Source organism: Ambystoma mexicanum, chromosome 4p (genome assembly GCF_040938575.1).
Source record: "Ambystoma mexicanum isolate Mex_15411 chromosome 4p, UKY_AmexF1_1, whole genome shotgun sequence".
In the NCBI taxonomy this organism is placed as follows: Eukaryota; Metazoa; Chordata; class Amphibia; order Caudata; family Ambystomatidae; genus Ambystoma; species Ambystoma mexicanum.
In genome coordinates this window covers 797,911,564-797,930,845 of record NC_090927.1, presented here as the reverse complement: position 1 = coordinate 797,930,845, position 19,282 = coordinate 797,911,564, and the positions used below count along the sequence as shown (strand labels likewise).

General features: G+C 47.5%; 1 protein-coding gene across 13 annotated transcripts in view; it reads left to right on the top strand.

Moving 5' to 3' along the window:
- SNX14 (sorting nexin 14) overlaps nucleotides 1–19,282 on the top strand; it is a 2,214,134-nt gene that overhangs the window by 2,120,517 nt on the left and 74,335 nt on the right. For all 13 annotated transcript variants that reach the window (XM_069606348.1, XM_069606351.1, XM_069606342.1 and 10 more), the window contains one exon: nucleotides 18,970–19,061. In XM_069606348.1, the coding sequence (XP_069462449.1) occupies nucleotides 18,970–19,061 (92 nt within the window). The remainder of the gene's footprint in view (nucleotides 1–18,969; nucleotides 19,062–19,282) is intronic.

The following is a 19,282-nucleotide window of genomic DNA, read 5'->3' as shown; positions in this document are numbered from 1 at the left end:
AGTAAAGTTGTTATTAAAATGCACCGGCGGTATGTTAGAGGCTGTCAGAAAAAGTGGTAGCCTCGCACAATGGGAAAATCCCATATGGAAATATTTGCGGTCGAATATTTATGGTAGTAACCACTGCCACCAGCCAGAAACTTTTGACAGAGGGACTGTACTGTACCCTCTCGAAAATGAACATAGGGGAAAAACTATTAACCCCTTCCTGTACCTCCATAGTAAGATGGGTTGTACTGGTTTGGTTCATAGGATTTGACTAGTAAAGTCAATGGGGACTTTACATGCCCTGGGAGACAGTAGTCAGTCCCAGGGTATGGAATCTATGTTTGGGGATCACTACGACACCCCTGTGTCACTGCACTGAGGGTGCTGTGTAACACATGTGAATAAAGATGTTTCCTATGGGGTTGAGAAAGATCCCATAGGCATTAAACACAAAAATAGCCTAGAAAAACACATAGCAAAAATGCCTAAGAGTGGGAAAAAGAGTCTCACTCTTAGCAGGTAAAAAGAAACAAAACCTTGAAATCCAGCAAAGCTGCTGAGGGACTCTCTAGGTAAGGGAAATTAGCCATAGAATGAGAATGTTCCCTAACACTCGGCCCCGAGCCCCCAGACTAAGGGACAGGAGGATCTAATCCACTCCTAGAGATGAGTCTCTAACCTCTAGTCGGTTATAAACATCCTAGAGAGACCATCAGCATGTTGGTGGTGACATCCTTTCCTGTGCTCAATGGTAAAATCAAACCCTTGGAGGCAGATGTCATGACCACTGCTTCCAAGGAGTCAGGACCAACCCAACACCCTTGGAAGCAGGCTCATAACATATACCATCGGCGCCAGCCAGTCCCAATGGGGACCTTTTGGACCCTGTCCTGGCACCGGTGGTGCCAGGCTCATAAAATGGACCAGTCCCGGCACAGGAAGCGCCGGGCTCATAACAAGTGTGAAAGTGCTTGGGTGGACCTACCTGCAGCAGACCATGCTGCTTACTTACCAGCAGAATGATGTTTCATTCTCTTCTGGCAGGGACTACTTTTTCTTCTGGGTGGGGCAGGCACCACTCCCTGGATCATTGATGCTGGAATCCTTCTGGAAGCAGGAACTCTTTTTTCCTGGGCGAGGCTGAGGAAGGAGACACCTAAGCACTCCTGTGGGCTATTTAAACCACACCCGATTGGTGCAACGTGCTTCGCGTTATTCTGCATCTGCAGCAGGACGCTCACCGTGTCAGTTCCAGGGAATCTTCAGCTCCGGATCCTGTGAATAAGAAAATTACCTGCTGGAACCAATCTGCAGTCTTCAGCAACTCCTGCAAAAACAAAAGGCACAGGTTAGGCAAAAGCAAGGTTGGCGCTTCAACTTACCCGATCCATCGGCAGCATCCAAGGCGTTTTTTCTGCATTTCTCGTCCGGCATCGGGCCTGCAAAGACAAAGAACATTGGTTACTAACGCTTAGTTGCAAAACGACTTACCTGCATTACGCTCGCCTCAACTCTGCTCGCGCCGCATTCCATCACCTGTAAAGACAAAAAGAGACATTAAGGTGCATTCTACAGCCCTAGAGCAGCCTTTCTTCTTACGTGCCATCCTATTCTCCATCTTCTTGCTTTATTCCTTGCCACGAACCGGGAGGGCATCTTCTTTGGCATCGGCAGCAACTGAAAAGGAAAAAGACATAGACATTATAAGAGAGCAATCTAAAAAGAACTTTAATACTTACAAGTCACGCTCGTGCAGCAAACGGCGGCATCGCTCTCAAATCACCCTCTGCAATCAAGAGGCTGAACTCGAATCCAGTGAAGTAACTGGACCCAGCGCCCCTGCACAAGACGCAGGATGGAGAGCCCGGCATTCACCTATTTAAGGTGAGCGCGACTACAACCCAGTACCACGGGGAGAGAGGGAGAGAGGGGCTTGGAACTTCTCCCAGCCTTCCAGCCACTAATACCTAGATTTTCTACTTGCAGACACCTCACCCTTCGGGTCAAATTTTCAGTGAAGAAGGGGCCTAATCCGGGAGCCAAACGAATCCTACGCCTAACGCTGAAGACGGTTTCACCGCCCAGTCAAGACCCGCGCCTCTGAGGGAATCAGGTGAGCATTACACAGATTGACCATCTTAGCAGTTTGGGGGTTTTCCCCTTTGATTTGCATCAACCATCTCAAGGGTTGGTGGTCTGTTTGAATGATGAAAGTAGATCCATACAAGTATGGTCTAAACTTCTTCAAAGCCCACACAATGGCAAAACATTATCTCTCAATAGTTGCCCACCTTGTTTCAACGTTCCTTCAGTTTCCTACTGATGAAGCAAATGGGGTGTTCCCTACCTTTCTCATCCAGTTGACTGAGTACTGCACCTATACATATATTGGAAGCATCTGTTTGTACAATGAAGGGTTGGTGGTAGTCAGGAGCTCTGAGAACTAGAGCTTGACAAAGGGCTTTCTTCGGGGTTTCAAAGGCCTGATTGCACTCCTCATTCCATTTGATCTTTTTAGGGAACTTAGGAGAAGAGATTACATTCAGTGGAGAAGCTATGGATCCATAGTTCTTCATGAAATTCCTGTAATACCCAGTGAGGCTTAGGAAGGCTCTCACCTGGGTCTGAGTAGAAGGGGTTGTCCAGTTTTGCACAGCTTCAATCTTGCTGAGCAAAGGCCTTATTTCTCCCCCTCCTACCTCATACCCAAGGTAGACCACTTTACTCTGACCAATTTGGCATTTGCTTGCTTTTATGGTCAGATAGGCCTGTTCAAGAGCTTGCAAAACATATCCTAGGTGGTCAACATGTTCTTTCCAAGTAGGGCTGAACACTGCAATGTCGTCCAAGTATGCCATGCAGAAGTCCTCCATCCCATTCAGAACCTGATTAACCATCCTTTGGAATGTAACAGGTGCATTCTTTAATCCAAAAGGCATAACCTTAAATTGGTGGAAGCCAACTGGGGTGGAGAATGCAGTTTTCTCCTTGGCATGTCAGTCAGGGCTATTTGCCAATAGCCTGACGTGAGATCAAATGTGCTGAGGAACTTGACTGAACCAAGTCTATCCACCAGCTCATCTGTCCTTTTCAAAGGATGGGCATCAGTCTTAGTGACTGCATTTAGAGCTCTATAGTCCACACAGAATCTCAACTCCTTGGATCCTGCCTTTGGTACTAACACAACTGGGCTAGACCATGGACTAGTAGAGGGCTTTATTACCCCGAGATCAAGCATCTTGTTGACCACTCCTTTGATGTGGGTTCTTACATTTTCTGACATCCTGTAGCCCCTGCTTTTGACAGGTAAACAGTCACCAGTTTGAATATCATGCTGGCCCCAAGGGGTCAAGCCTGGTGCTAGAGAAAACAGGGAGGCAAATTGATTCAACAAAACTTTGCACTCCTCCTGTTGCTCAGGTGTCAGATTAGAAGAGAGATTAACTCCTTCTATTTTCTCATCCAAAGGTTTGCCTCTGAGGAGGTCAGGTAGAGATTCACTCTCCTCCTCCTCCTCCTCTTGAGCTGAAGCTAGAAGCAAAGCTCCCAGTTCTGGCCTTGAGACATAAGCTTTTAGACTGTTGATGTGAAAGACTCTAGGAGCCTCCTTAGGATTGCCTAAGTCCACCAGATGGTTCACCTCTCCAAGTCTTCCCACAACCTTGAAGGGTCCCATCCATTTGTCCTGCAAGGCCCTCTGCCTTGTTGGGACCATAACAAGAACTAGCTTGTCTTGAGCAAACTCAACCATGTTGGCTTTCTGGTCATGCCAATGCTTGACCAGAACCTGACCTGCTTTCAAGTTATCACTTGCCTCAGCCATCATGTGTGACATTCTCCTCCGGAGTCCTATCGCATAGTCAGTGACTCTGACTGGCGTGGGGGAAGGAGCACTCTCCAACCCCTCCTTGATCAGGGTCAATGGACCTCTGACCGGATGGCCATAGAGAAGTTCAAAGGGACTGTAACCCACTCCCTCCTGAGGGACTTCTCTATATGCAAAGAGAAGGCATGGCAGTAGAATATCCCACTTTTTCTTAACAGGGTCTTCTAAAGCTCCTATCATGCTCTTCATGGTTATGTTAAACCTTTCTACCAACCCATTTGTCTGAGGGTGGTATGCTTTTGAGAACTTGTAGGTAACTCCACAGTTTTTCCACATGGCCTTCATGTAGTGGAACATAAAATGTGACCCCCTGTCGGATATTACCTCCTTAGGAAACCCAACCCTGGTCAAAATACCAAGGAGGGCCTTAGCTACATCCAGAGCTGTAACAGTCCTCATAGGAATTGCTTCAGGAAACCTAGTAGCATGGTCTACTACAACAAGTATAAACCTGTTGCCTGAAGAAGTTGGAGGATCAAGGGGGCCAACAATGTTGATTCCTACCCTCTCAAATAGTAACCCCACCACAGGGAGAGGCACTAGAGGTGCCATGTTCTTGGAGCCACTTTTACCAGAGGTTTGGAAAGTGTGGCAACTCTTGCAATACTTATCGACCTCAGCCCCCATTTTAGGCCAATAAAAGTAGAGAGAGGAGAGCCTTTCCTTGGTCGTCTTGAAGCTCAAGTGACCAGCCAAAGGTATTTTATGGGCTAGTTGCAAGAATTGGAGTCGGTTTGCTTGAGGTACCACAAGTCTTTTGTAGTCCCCAGGGAGTGACTCTGTTGGTTCACTATAGAAGAGGCCATCTTCCCAGTGTAACCTGTACTTCCCAGGCTCTTGCCCTTCAAGCTGAGAAGCTGCCTAGTAGCAAAGACCTTCCAGATTTGGACATTCTCTTTGTCCCTTACTGAAGTCTGCCCTTTGGGGTCCACCTTCTGCCAGTAAAGACTGCAGCTCAGGATGGTCCACAGGGTCAAGATCTCCAATGCGTTCCTGGCCTCCTACTAGATCTGAATCTTCAGGCTCTAGTTCAACCACACAGGGTTGTACCTCACTCTCAGCCTCAGCTGGAGGAGGAATCACAGGTGTGATTTTTGACAACCTAGGAGATTTCCTGGTTGGCAGCACTGGAGTGCCTTCTGCTGGTTTCTTCTTTGAAGCCTTGGTTTCTTCTTTGCTTCTTGTTGCTTTAAAATAGCAGTTAGTAACTCTAGTGGGGTAGGAGTGATTTATTTTTCTATCATCTCCTCAAGAGAGCCTCTCAAGGTCCTCTCCCTTGCAGGTCTGGTAAGCTCATGTAATCTCTTACTAGGAGGTCTGGGAGTGCTTGACACTACTCCCAGGTCTTTCAGATCATTGCCCAACAGCACCCTTCCTGGTAATTCAGATTGTACACTCACAGGTATCCTGACAGTCATTGCATTGCACTGGATGAGAGCTGGTAATTGGGGAAGCATCTGCACAGGCCCTCCAGCTAACTTGGTGAGGCGTCTGGGTGCCTTAGCAACATCTTCCACCTTCAAAAAAGATTTGTCCACCACAGTTATGCTGGCCCCAGTGTCTCTAATGGCAGGGGTTTCCTGACCATTGACTAGGACACTGTCTTTATAATACTCTTTAGTATTAGGAGGGATAGAAGTATAACCATCTAAATTCTGTTGTTCCCACAACCCTAGAGATACTAAAGATACACTAGCTGAGACTCCAATGGGATCTTCAGCTAGTAGTTGAAAGATTTCACTGACCATATGTACTTCCTCCTCTGGAGCGAAGGCTAAGGAGACAGTGTGGACCCCTGAAGGTTTACCCTTACATCTGGGATCCCCTTTCACATGATCAGTAGAGTCACAAACATAACATTTTCCAACTGTCTTTATGAATGGTGGCTTGTTCTGACCTCCTTCTGGTCTGGGACTAGAAGGTGCACTAGCCTGATTAGGTTTCCCTTGTGGCTAACCCTTAGAATTTTGTTTGGGGCCCTCTTTGGAATTGGAATTATTTGAATTATCTTTGTTGTCTTTCTTTGGCTGCTTTCCCTCATCCTTTTTTTGAGTTACCCCTGAATCCTTGTGAGTAGCCCTGTTGGCAACCCACAAGTCAGCAGCCTTAGCTAGTTTCTTAGAATCTAATTCTTTTGAATCAGCCAAGTGCTGTCTGAGCTCAGGAGAGCAGGCATCATAGATAGACTCCATCATGACAAGATTTCTCATTCCTTCATAAGTGTTAACTCTATTACCCTTAATCCATCCCTCTAAGTTCTTCAAACACTCATTCACCCAAGTAGCCCAAGGGGTACTATCATGCTTCTTGATGGTCCTAAACCTCTTAAGGTACTGGGGAGGAGTCTTCCCAAATCTAGCTATCATAGCTAGCTTTACACATTCATAATCCATCCTATCCACCTCCCCCAACTCCATTACCACATCAGATGCAACAGGGGGAGCCTAGAGAATAACCAGGGGATCAACTGATTCCCTGTGATATCCTGGAGCCCATGATTATATTCAAATATAGCAAATCAATCTAATGCATCCAACTTAGGTCCATACATACCCACAATCTCTTTAGGCATCCGGGGTCTTTTTGGACTGGAAGATCTAGAAGATTCGGGGAGAGAAGCATTTTCCAAAGACAATTTCTTCATCTCAAGCTCATGGTTGAGCTCCATTTCTTTGAGCCTTAGTTCTTGATGTCTCTGTTCAGTTTGGGCACTAATTCTTTTGAATTCAAGTTCAAGTCTCCTTTTTTCTAGAGAGATAAATTCACGACTTAATGTGGGACCTGGTAAGGGTCCAGTAGCCATAGGTTGAGGCCTTTGAGCAGGTAGAGGGCCAGAGGGGGTGACATTGTTATCCTCCTCTTCCTCATCTGTTTCAACAATGACATCTTCAACATTATTTTCCTCCATATTTGCTACATTTGCTGGAGTAGGGGCCACTACAGCACCACTATCCAGACTTTGGTTCTCTAACAGTCTATCAATCATTTCTAATTTCTTGCCTTTGACAGGAAGACCTTTCTGTCTACACAGATCCCTTAAATAATCAGCAGTATTAGTAAAGAGGGTCTCCTGGCTGTAACTTTCCATAATTTTGACTTTTGTTTAAAATAAACTTGTTGTGATAGTTATCCTTGTGGTTATTCGAACCAAAGCACTAGGAGAACTCTAAAATGTAAATCCAATACTTTTATCCTCACCGATGTACACCAGTGCTAGGCAGAATCCAGTGCAGTTCCCTTAGGGAGCACTACACAAGATTAGGACTACAGGTGAGAGCAATAAATCCCCTTTGGTATCAGTCTGTACCACAAAGATTTAGTTGGTAGCTGTGACTGAGCAGTCAGACTTATCTCAAGAGGGAGATGAGCAGTATTCAGGGTTTACACAATGGGCCCATTAGACTATGGGACAAGGAAACACTGACCAAAGCTTTGTATTTAAAAAGTATATATATATTTATTTTATACACTTCTAATGAAACACATGTATCACAGTCATCAAGCAAGTTAAATAAAGTCAAAGGAAAAATATGCATACTCCCAAGTTAAATTGTAGACTAAGTGAACTAGAGTGAAAACTGAGCAAAACGGCACAGTGACAACTACACACAAGGGATCCTCTAACAATTCCTCACAAGGGAGGGAAAGCACAAATATAGAAACAGTTTCTTACATACCCTAGCAACACTTCCCATCAGTTTGTGAACCAGTTTAAGCAAGGCAGTGCATCAGTATAAGCAATACTTAAATGAAAACTGAGCAAAATGGCATTTCACAAGGTTTAAAAATGGGTAGGAAAGGGTAGTTAGAAGAAATAGGTGCACCAACACAGTTCTCGGTGAAAATCAATCTAAAGAAGGCAGGTCTAACAAATGTGACCGGAGTCAGTAGGCCTGTGCCAGAGTCAGTGGTACAGTGCAAGGGCCCAGGAGCAAAAATGTTCTTGTAGCTGCAGTCGAGTCTTTGGCTAACAAATTTGAAAAGGTGGTTGCAGAAGTTGAGAAGACAATGTTAAGAGAGAGGGGCTGCCGACCCAACAGGTAGGTAGAGGATTTAAAACACCTTTAGTGCTACTGCGAAGAAAGGGCGACCTGGCGGAACAATGTACCTTTAAATGAAGTGGCTCCTGCGGTGGCGGTTGTTCCTGGTAGTTCCTGCAATTCGAGTGATCCAGCAGAGGAAGAGAGGCTCTCGTCGTGGAGGAAGGTTCGAGTTACTGCACTACCCAGGGATGAAACCAGCCGCGGTGCTGCCCGACGAATAAAAGGTACTCTCCTTTAAATCACGGTCTAGGTGGACTGGTGCCTGGCTATCCGGCCTCCGAGTACATGGTACGGGAATTTCGACCAAGGCATGTCCGGGAAGGCGATTGGCAAACTGGTTGGCCCCACCAGCTCAAGGGAAGAAGGCTCTTGCAGGTGAATATCTTCTCTCATCGTGTGGAGAAAAGTGGTGAGACGCTGCAGCAGGGCTTCACCAGTGGTTCAGTCGTTGCAGATGTCTTTGGCTTCTCTCCTCTTCGGCTTCTTAGTTCCAGTGGCAACGTCTTGCTCTTCCAGTCCTCAGGACCCTGTTTTCTATGCAAAAAGATCCCCATTCATACAGCCTAGCTGTCACTCACACAGTGGAGTGGTCATCTAGGCGTGAGACCCTCCAGCCTATCAGGATAGAGTGCGACATGGGTTGCGGAGGCAACCCTGTCCAGGGCTCCTACTCCCCCTCCCACACAATGGACCCACCCCAGACTCAGTGGCACCGAAAGGAGGGCTCCTCGGCAGAAGCCCGCCAAAAGGACCAACAAAGGATCCCCGACCTGGGTTAGGAGTTCAGAGAAAGACACGAGAAAGAAGTTATATTGAAGTTCTGGCAAATAAAACCTACCGGAGTAAAGTTAATATTAAAATGCACCAGCAGGTATGTTAGAGGCTGTCAGAAAAAGTGGTAGCCTCAAACAATGGGAAAATCCCATAGGGAAATATTTTCAGTTGAATATTTATGGTAGTAACCACTGCCACCAGCCAGAAACTTTCGAGAGGGCGACTGTACAGTACCCTCTCGAAAATGAACATAGGAGAAAAACTATTAACCTTTTCCAGTACCTCCATAGTAAGATGGGTTGTACTGGTTTGGTTCATATGATTTGACTAGTAAAGTCAATGGTACACGCCCTGGGAGACAGTAATCTGTCCCAGGGTATGGAGTCTATGTTTGGGGGTCGCTACGACACCCCTGTGTCACTGCACTGCGGGTGCTGTGTAACACATGTGAATAAAGACGGTTCCTATGGGGTTGAGAAAGATCCCACAGGCATTAAACACAAAAATAGCCTAGAACACACATAGCAAAAATGCCTAAGAGTGGGAAAAAGAGTCTCACTCTTAGCAGGTAAAAAGAAACAAACCCTTGAAATCCAGCAAAGCTGCTGGGGGACTCTATAGGTAAAGGAAATTAGCCATAGAATGAGAATTCTCCCTAACAGTGGCCAACGTGGTGGAAAGATGTTATCTGGTTTGTCTCAACCTGCGGTATCTGTGCTCAGAACAAATCTCAGAAGCAGAAACCGGCAGCTCTCCTGCACCCTCTAAAAGTACCACCTACACCTTGGCACACGCTATCGCTTGACTTTATCACAGACCTACCTTTCTTTAATGGTTACAATACCATTCTGGTTGTGGTGGACTTGTTTTCAAAGATGGCCCATTTCATCCAACTAAAAGGCCTCCCAACCGCCACCATGTTGGCTAAGATATTTTTGGAGTAAATCGTTCGATTACACGGATTCCCATCAATCATGGTATCGGATCGAGGGAGCCAGTTCGTCTCCATATTCTGGAGACAAAGTTGTGAACTTGCAAAGATCGACCTATAGTTGTCCACAAGTCACCATCAGCAGACTGACGGCCAGACTGAACGAACCAACCAAACGCTGGAACAATATTTAAGATGCATGCTGCATCAGACTGAAAAAACCTCAGAGGAAGTACTATGGCTGGCTGAATATGCATACAACTCCATTCATACCAGTACCAGGCAGAGTCCCTTCTACGTGATGTACGGACGGCACCCATAAACCCGGGTGATGGTGCTGTGTAGGGTTGCTAAAACATAAAAGGGTCATTAAACTCCATAAAGGCCCAGCGACGTAACTAGGACCTCAGCAACAACGCGCCCCTGCAGTGAATAGCAGGAAGGAGAGCTCACCAACTCAAAACAAGAGGTGAGCCACCAACATGTTCCCCAGTGAGGGAGTGATTCACCCAAATATCCTTTCCCTGTTCCCTTAGGAGCGGAACTACAATCCCTGCACCACCACCGTCAGACCAGTGAACCAGTGTGAAGAAGCCCCAGCACAGACCAGACAGCACCCACGCCCCTGCGATGAGCATAACAGCTAGTGCCTGCTCCAAGGGCCCTTTCTGTTCCTTTGGCAGTCACCCCACTTTGTTCCTGGATACAACCTTCCCCCCTTGGAGTTGAATGGACAAAACCCACATTCAAATTGTTTTGAACAAGGCATTGCCAAGGGAATACTGGAAGCGTCAACCCCACCTCTCTGGATGACTCTGCCTCTGCCCTGGCATGGTAAACCCTGCTGGGCCCATTCACCGAAGGGCACCTGCCCTCTACCATGGTGGACAAATGAGTAATAGGATAAACAGGGACGTGCCCTCCCCCAGTAGAAGAGGCAGCACGTTATTGGAGAGCTAGACTCGGGGACTGAACCATGACTTTGTAGTCCTTGAACTTCTCCAGGGACTCATCAGCTTTTACGATAAACGGGATGTCTCCATTTCCAGGAGTATCCTTTCGACATCTGGGATGAACACAAGTTCTCCAGCATTGGCTCTTTTATAGATTCACATGCTGTGAATATTCGTTAGACTGGGAATCTTCGTTAACAAAGAGTAGTTTAAACCTAAACGGAAAACGTTCAGTCACTTTTATGCTCTATTACAGTCATTTTGGGTCATACTGCTCACCGCCAATAGGAACACCTCCCTTAGCTCCTCCACTGTCTGAACCAGCTTCAGATTTTTTACTGCACGTTAGTGTAGGGAGTCCTCAAAACCCATCTCTTCAACTTTTCTTCGATTAAAGCTGAACATCTTTTCCAAGAAAAAGGGGGCGTGGCTATGAGGCCATGTAGGAAGACGTGCACCCGAAGAGCTCCCATTGATCCTGAGGTGATATGGCCTCAAACTACATATTAGTGCTAAAATTAAATAAGACTGAAAGGGTGAGCTCGTAAAATGGTGAGGCGCTGCGGGTGTACAACACAGAGCTGACAGTCACCTAATTTGGGGAATATCAGCCCGAGGAAGATTGCGGTGACCTGCAGAGGCGAGACTTAAGATGGCGCTTTACGGAGAACAATGGACTAGGAGGTGCATAGAAGAGTAAGCTCCCAGACAGACATGCACAGGAGCGTCAGAGACAGGACAAAACAGAGGACAGGAGAGCCGGTACGCTGCGTTGCATAGAGACAATTCCTCATGAAGTAGTGCATAATAAGATTGTACCCCGGTAAGAGGATCCGACGAACTGCTGGGCCACGGAAACGCTAGGAAGCCAGCAGGAAGATGGGGTGGCTGTGACAAGAAGGACCTCAACACTGGATTGACAGACCCACCGGGTGCGTGCATACAAGCAGCACAATCCCCCTGCCGCGGAACCGATGCAGGGACGTGGACTGATGGAATGAGGAGCCGCATGACCCTGAGTACTAGCACACCCCATAACAGTAAATAATTGTGGAGCCCGAGAAAACAAACACGGCATCTGCACCTAAAATGGCTCCGCGCAGGCTCGCCTTGAAACTGACACAGATGGGATACATTTGTAGCACGAGCCCAGACGCGCTGAATAAATCAAGGTGAAGACACCGAGACGACGGCTCAGTACAAACAATATTAGAACGGAGTACAGCCGGAGCAGTGTACCCGTGTGGATAGCTGGCAGCAGTGGAGCAGATGTAAGTGGGACTGACCTGGCACTTGTAGGACTGTGCAAAGGGCTGCAAAGGACACGAAGAGCTCGATTGACGGAGCTGCAGGCAATAGAGAAGTGCACTCCAGGGTAAACACGACCTCAGTGGTACAGAGGAACAAGCCAACACCGGTTTCAATAGAGGTTGGATCTGTGGAGTGTCCCAAGGCAGAGCCTAGGTAACGTGCCCTCGGGTGGCCAGCCCAGACCGTAGAGGAGCCCCAGACAAAAGGGGCCACCGCCTGGTGGATTAAAATGGCTGTGACGCATGTACCTCGACGCGTCGGCTTTGGAGAGGAGGTACACGGCTCTATTTGGCAGCTCCCTGCCGATGTTCGCCAATCTCCAGCTCCGACTCGCTTTAGGTCAGGCAGCAGCCTCCGGTATCGTTCCACTTTTAGTCTCCGTATCAGGCGCTCTGTGCTCTTAGAGCCACTATTTTACACCTGGATTTAGGGTGCTTAGTTTATGCTCCCCAGAATATTACATCTAGGATCTCCAGCCTCCACAGTTAGTTCCTGGTCCTTGTTGCCCACAACCCACGCGGCTGACTGCGTACGCGTCGGGGTGATTGTGCTCCGCTAGGGCAAGCGCTCATATGCACCGGCCAGGCTAATGATCCTCCCTTCTGAGCGAGCGGTTACGTTTCAGCGAACTGCTATGAATGCCTTGGGCCGGAAGTCAGGGGAACCGCTCCACCACCAGTCCAGACCGTAGAGGAGCCCCAGACAAAAGGGGCCACCGCCTGGTGGATTAAAATGGCTGTGACGCATGTACCTCGACGCGTCGGCTTTGGAGAGGAGGTACACGGCTTTGCATTTATCTGGATGTGTACATGCCTGGTGGACACTGTTGAAGACCACAAGGCGACGGTTGCTACCAGGTTGACCCTGAGCATTGCGGACACTCTTGTGGCCATGCTTGGATCCCGGCAACGCCACATTGGGCCAAAGACCAGTTGTGTTCGCCCCTGTGAGGACACATTCTCAGCACTAGGACATAGCGAGGGTGACAAGGACTGGTGGTGGAGCGGTTCCCCTGACTTCCGGCCCAAGGCATTCATAGCAGTTCGCTGAAACGTAACCGCTCGCTCAGAAGGGAGGATCATTAGCCTGGCCGGTGCATATGAGCGCTTGCCCTAGCGGAGCACAATCACCCCGACGCGTACGCAGTCAGCCGCGTGGGTTGTGGGCAACAAGGACCAGGAACTAACTGTGGAGGCTGGAGATCCTAGATGTAATATTCTGGGGAGCATAAACTAAGCGCCCTAAATCCAGGTGTAAAATAGTGGCTCTAAGAGCACAGAGCGCCTGATACGGAGACTAAAAGTGGAACGATACCGGAGGCTGCTGCCTGACCTAAAGCGAGTCAGAGCTGGAGATTGGCGAACATCGGCAGGGAGCTGCCAAATAGAGCGTGCATGCACCGGGGAGCAGGCACCCTGCTCTGGAGAAGTGACAGAGGAAAGGCACGAAGCCCCTCTGTGCCACACAGCCCTCGTAGTGGGAGAAGCTGAAAGCAGAGCGAGAGGAAAGGAAAGACCGACGGAGGAAGGAACTAAACAAGTGAAAGATGGCATCCAAGATGCCCAAAGTCAAGGGGAAACAATCAACCCTGGAGGAGTTTGCCAAATCGCCACCAGCAGTAGAAGGGGCTAGACCCAAGGGACAGCACATACAACAGGCTGAAACCACAGCCTGTAACGACAGACAGATACTAGATGCTATAGCGGAACTAAAAGTATCTTGGGAGAGTAAGATGGGCGCTGCTATCCTGGAATTAAAGACCTCGCTGGAGTTCAAAATTGACGCAGTAAGTGTAGATGTTAATCTACTACGACAAGATGTCAGAGCGTTAGCCGAGCGCACAGGGAACTTGGAAAAAGAGGTGAAAGCCAACACAGGCACGTGCTCCACCAATGCCAAGGAGATCCACACACTGAAACAACACATGCACAACCTCGAGAGAAGGGTGCGCATGTAGAAACAACGTACGCATTATGGGACTTCTGGAAGGCGAGGAAGGATTGGAACCGACAAATTACGTCGAAAACATGTTCTTGCAAGAAATAACCAGCGGAATACTCAGCCAGGGATTTGCGGTGGAGCGAGTGCACAGAGTGCTGGCCAGGAAACCGCCACCGGGAGCCCCCCCGCAGCCAATCATCACTAGAATACTGAATTATAGAGACAGAGAATATTTGGAGCATTTTCGCAAAGGGGGGACGATAAGCAGAGCATCAGCTACCATCACATCATACCCGGACTACACCCTCCTGGTGCAGAGACAGCGAATGAACTATGTGGCGGTCAAAAAGAGGCTGCGGGAGGCGGACTACAAATGCATGTTACTGTATCCGGCGAAGATGAAAGCGCTCCATAAAAACAAGCCCTTTTTTTTCGACTCACCGGAAGATGTGACGGCATGGCTGGATGCAAGGAACTGCCCGACAGGGTCGGGAGCCCACGCGAGCGAGAGATGAAGTGAAGCAAAACCTCTGCAGGGCCATACGTGCGGACATATTGACTCCACAAAGATAAGTATGGCACATATACTAACCATGGGACTATATTATAATTGAGCATCAGAACTGAACCCTTGATCTATAATACATATAGACAATAGTTGGCTTGGGTTGTAAAAGGAATGCAGTGCTTATGTAGGGGAAAGTATCACAAACTCTAGCTAAATGCAGGAACCAAGAAGACACACCTTTACCCCCAGTAGGTAGATTAGTTAGGATATTAGTAGTGTACTATCCCCCTGCTGGGTCCTGAATATAGGCTAAGCCGCAGAAAGGGACTAGATGTGGGGTAGCCTGAGATCCAGGGATGGAGCTGGGCAAATGTTTGGGGTTTTGGTGCAGTTGGGGATGGGAAGGGTGGGAGGCGAGAGGGGAGTTGGGGGATGGCAACAGTTGGGGTTGGAAATGGTGGAGAGGGGGACCTGGAGGGACGGGGTGGGGGGAATGTTGGGGAGTTTGTAGTGAAAATAGCTCATATCCACACAAAAGCATACATGGGGCGCAGGACAAGGGAGGGCGGAGATGGGATGGGATATGGATGAAGATGGGAGACCTTATATACAGTAACCTGGAACGTCAGGGGACTCGACAGCTATCTGAAGAGGAACAAGGTCATGATGTACCTGAGGAGGCAGAAGATAGACATAGCCTTATTAAAATAAACCCACCCCACTAAAGAGAAACAGGAGGTGATTTTAAAAAAAATGGAGGGGGACCACCGTTGGAGCAACGTATTCGGCATATGCCAGGGGAGTAATCTCCTGGGTAGCGCCACATGTACCCTTTCAACTGCTGCACGCCATGATGGAGGATGGTGGTGATGCGGGGCATGTTAGAGAATAGAGAGCTGAGCATAATCAACACATACGACCCAAACCAAGACACAGTGGCCTAATTCAAAACATTATACAGCAAAATCAGCCCCCACCTGGGAGGTGCAGTCATATGGGGAGGGGACTTTAACTGCACGCTAAATCCCAAAATGGACAGATCAGAAACAAAACTAGACAGACCTACTCCCGCTGAAACCCTGAAGGCCCTGCTGGGAAATTTTCAGATGGAAGACGTATGGAGGCAGCAAACCCGAACGATAGGCACTATTCACACTATGCAGCCCCACAAAAGCTATACACAAGACTGGACTACATGTTGGCCACTCCAGCACTCATCAGGGAGATTGAGAGGTCAGAATATAAATAAACAATACTATTGGACCACTCCCCTTTGGTTCTGGCGTGGCGACACCAGTCCCCCAGAGCCTTGATCCCAACATGGAGGCTCAGAGCCAAAGCTCCGAGAGATAATGCATTCCGGGAGGACCTAAGGAAGGAGATAACCAAATTCTTTGAAAATAACTCTGGCAGTGTAGAGTCAGAGGGCACTCTGTGGGAGGCTTTTAAGGTAGTAGTGAGGGGAGCGGCCATATCCAAATCCAAAGGGCTTCAACGGGGCATAACGCGAGAATTACAAGAGGTCGAAAAGAAAATAGAAGCAATCATGAAAGGAGGGGATACCTCACAGGAGGAAACTGAGACTATGAGCCAATTACAACAAGAATGTAGCAGGCTCTGGGAAAGACTATGCAACCCAAGTTATAAAAAATACATTGAAAGACAACATGCAGGGGGTGACAAGCCGGGGAGGCTGCTAGCATGGCGATATAAGAACGAGACACCCAGATCGGCGATCAGAGAGGTAAGGGGAGAAATAGGCCAAATATGGTATAATCAGGAGAGCGTAAACGAGAGATTGCTTAAATTCTACCAACACTTATACAAGGATGCTGGGGAGATGGCAGAGCAGGAGATTCAGGAGACGTTAGAGGATATAGGGTTACCTAAATTGGGTACAGAAGATAGGGAGAACATAGATGCCCCAATTACGATAGAGGAACAAGAGACAGTGGTCAAACACCTGCCCACCAGCAAAGCCCCTGGGGCAGACGGGCTCCCTAGTGAATTCTATAAAACATAGAATGGCTCTGCAACGCAGAGTGTCTGTTCTGGATATTTGCCAAGCAGCTACATGGGCTTCCTTGCACATGTTTGCTAACCATTACTGCTTGAATTGTATGTCTGGTCAGGACACTTGTTTCGGTAGAGCTATCCTTCAGAGTTTTCTGGTTTAGGTGGTGTCCTTGCTACCCTTCCTCCTCCAAGTTGTTGCACTGATTTGAGAGTCTATCATAGATGAGGAATCCGTGGGAGGAAGGAGTCAATTAGAAGAACAAATTACAGAACATTGGTAATGATCTTTCTGGTGGAGGTTCTCCCACAGATTCCTCATCACCCTCTCTACCTGCCCCTCTTGGGGTAGCTTGTACATCTTGGTTCTGCTGTCCCTCAGCATCAGAGTGCTAGGGAAAAAGGGTGGAATGGAGGTCATGGGGCACTGCGCCTCTATATATACAGGTCCCGATGTCGCATCCGGTGCTGGGCGCGTAGAGATATCTGGCAGATCCAATGCAGAGCTGTTCTGTGCCCCCTGGTAGCAGATGACATTTCTGAAGAGCAACTGGCACTGGGAGATAGATATCATAGATGAAAAATCTGTGGGAGGAACGTTCATCAGAAAGAACATTCCCGAAGGTAAGTAATTTGTTCTTCTCACTCTCCTCCCTCTTCCAGATTTGTGTACTGTTTCGGTAGAGCTGTCCTTCTGGGTTTTCTGGTTTAGGTGGTGTCCTTGCTACCCTTCCTCCTCCAAGTTGTTGCACTGATTTGGGAGTCTCTCAAAGATGAGGAATCTGTGGGAGGAAGGAATCAATTAGGAGAACAAATTACTCTTCTCTGTTATTGTCTTCTTGATGAATGTTCCTCTCTCAGATGCCTTCCCAACCTGCTGCTCTTGGCGGTTAGCTTGTACACCTCAGACATTCTATGATCCCTCAACTGCTGAATGCTATGTAAAAAGTGGGAAATTTAGCTCACTGGGCATGACAGCTTCATATATCCTGGCCCAATGTCATGCCTGTGTGTCGGGAACCGTGTCCAAGGACGACAGGGGGCTCCTTCAGGGAGAGACTTTCCCCCAGAGAGCGCGGTCTGTAGAATGGAACAAACCTGTCAGACCAGGAGCTCAGGTGAAAAGGCCGGTGCAACACCAGAGCTAAAGTGGGAGAAAACACATAGGTACACTGGTCATTTTATGTGAGAACAGAAATGTAAATATCCTCCACAAAAAACTCCCCAACTCTTACCTGTAGTCCAGAATATCACACTTGGCACCTATGAATGCTGCGCCTGGCGTTGGGTGACTCAGAAAACACACCTGTTGACGTGCAGAAACCTTCTTTTCTGAAGTGGAATAGATGATCTGACCCGGGCGGAACGAGGGCGCAACTAAAAGGTTCAATGTGTCCAAAACCAATCCGCAGGAAACCCCAGTGCAATCCGTTAAGAAGGAAAAGAAAGTCACACCATCCATCAAATTCATGTAGAACTTCAGAATCCAGTCCAAAAGCTTGCAGTGTCCGTTTCAATGTGTGAAGAGATAGAAGTCCAAAGAACTAGATGTTTGAATATCACAGGTAAAGTGCAATTAGAAGAAAACAGTCTTGCAAAAGTACCATGAAGAGTCAATAGCAGAGAAGCAAGTTGCCGCGATATGAAGTCTTATGCAGAGAATCGCGGATGAGAATGAAGCTGCAGAAGAATGAAGCGTCAGGGTTGAAAGGGTAAGTAGAAAAGCAATCCAATGTTCGAAGCCTGAGGTCGAAGTCTGGGTAAGCAGCTGATGGGAGGTGGAGCCGAGCGTGGAAACAAAAGGGAGAGGAAACAACGCAAAGTCCAAAAAACACATAGCCGAAGTCCTGGATGCTGGGTAAACAGATGATAGGAGCATAGCACAGAAGATAGACAGCAGCCTTGACGGGCAAAAGCGACAGTTAAGGAGCGTCTCCCGACAACAGTAGAAAAGCTTTAACTGACTGCTTCCGCATTGCGCCCAATGCGCACAGATGTACATGAACTACAGTGCTGCTGGGAAAAGTAGTTCTAACAGATTGGCGTCTCTGGGAAAGACGCCAAGGCATTTACCAATGTTTCGATACACCTGGGAACTGCGGTCTCCTAAGTGCAAGACCCCATTTCCTGACACTGTGCTGGGGCGCACATGGGTGGCAGTCTGAACCATGTGCACCCTCTTGTTTTCTTTAGTAAAGCCCACCATGAAAAAATTATTACACTATTCATTTGCAAGCAAGGCCTATTGGCTTTGCAAATGCTTGTTTAAATATATTGATAACATATTTTGTGAAAACCATATATGTATGCGCTATCCAAATATGATGCTTTGTTTTAACTAAGTATTTACATTTAAAAGTAAACATTTCTTGAAATCTGAAAACTTCTAAATAATTGTCAAACATGATGGAAATATCTAGTTTTTCTTCTGAAGGATTCTTACATGTGCTTAATTTAGATGACTTATGTTAGTCGTTCCTATTGCTTCACGAATAGTACATTAACACATTGACTGAAATCTGGTATGTCATGCAGCACTCAGAATTGTAGTGATTTTGAGTGACATTGTATTCCGGAACATTATACATAGCATTTTCTAACACATGCTTATGTGCAACTAGATTTGATTGGAAAATGCATTGGTGAAGAGGCAAAGTATGAAGGCATTCGGCTCCTCTTTGATGGTCTGCAACAACCAGTGCTGAATAAACAGGTAATTCATATTTCATACTGTGACTTGGCGAGCAATGTCTGTATTTTTTCTCAACTGGAATGAAATGTGCATACTTAGCTCTTTTGTATACAATGGGCCTCATTAAATACTGTCATGGCTGCCGCCGGAGTCATGAATTTACCGGCAATGGGCAATTACCGGGGCATTCCGTGCCCTGCCGGACTTGGTAATTGCCCATTGCCGGGTGCCGGTAATTATTA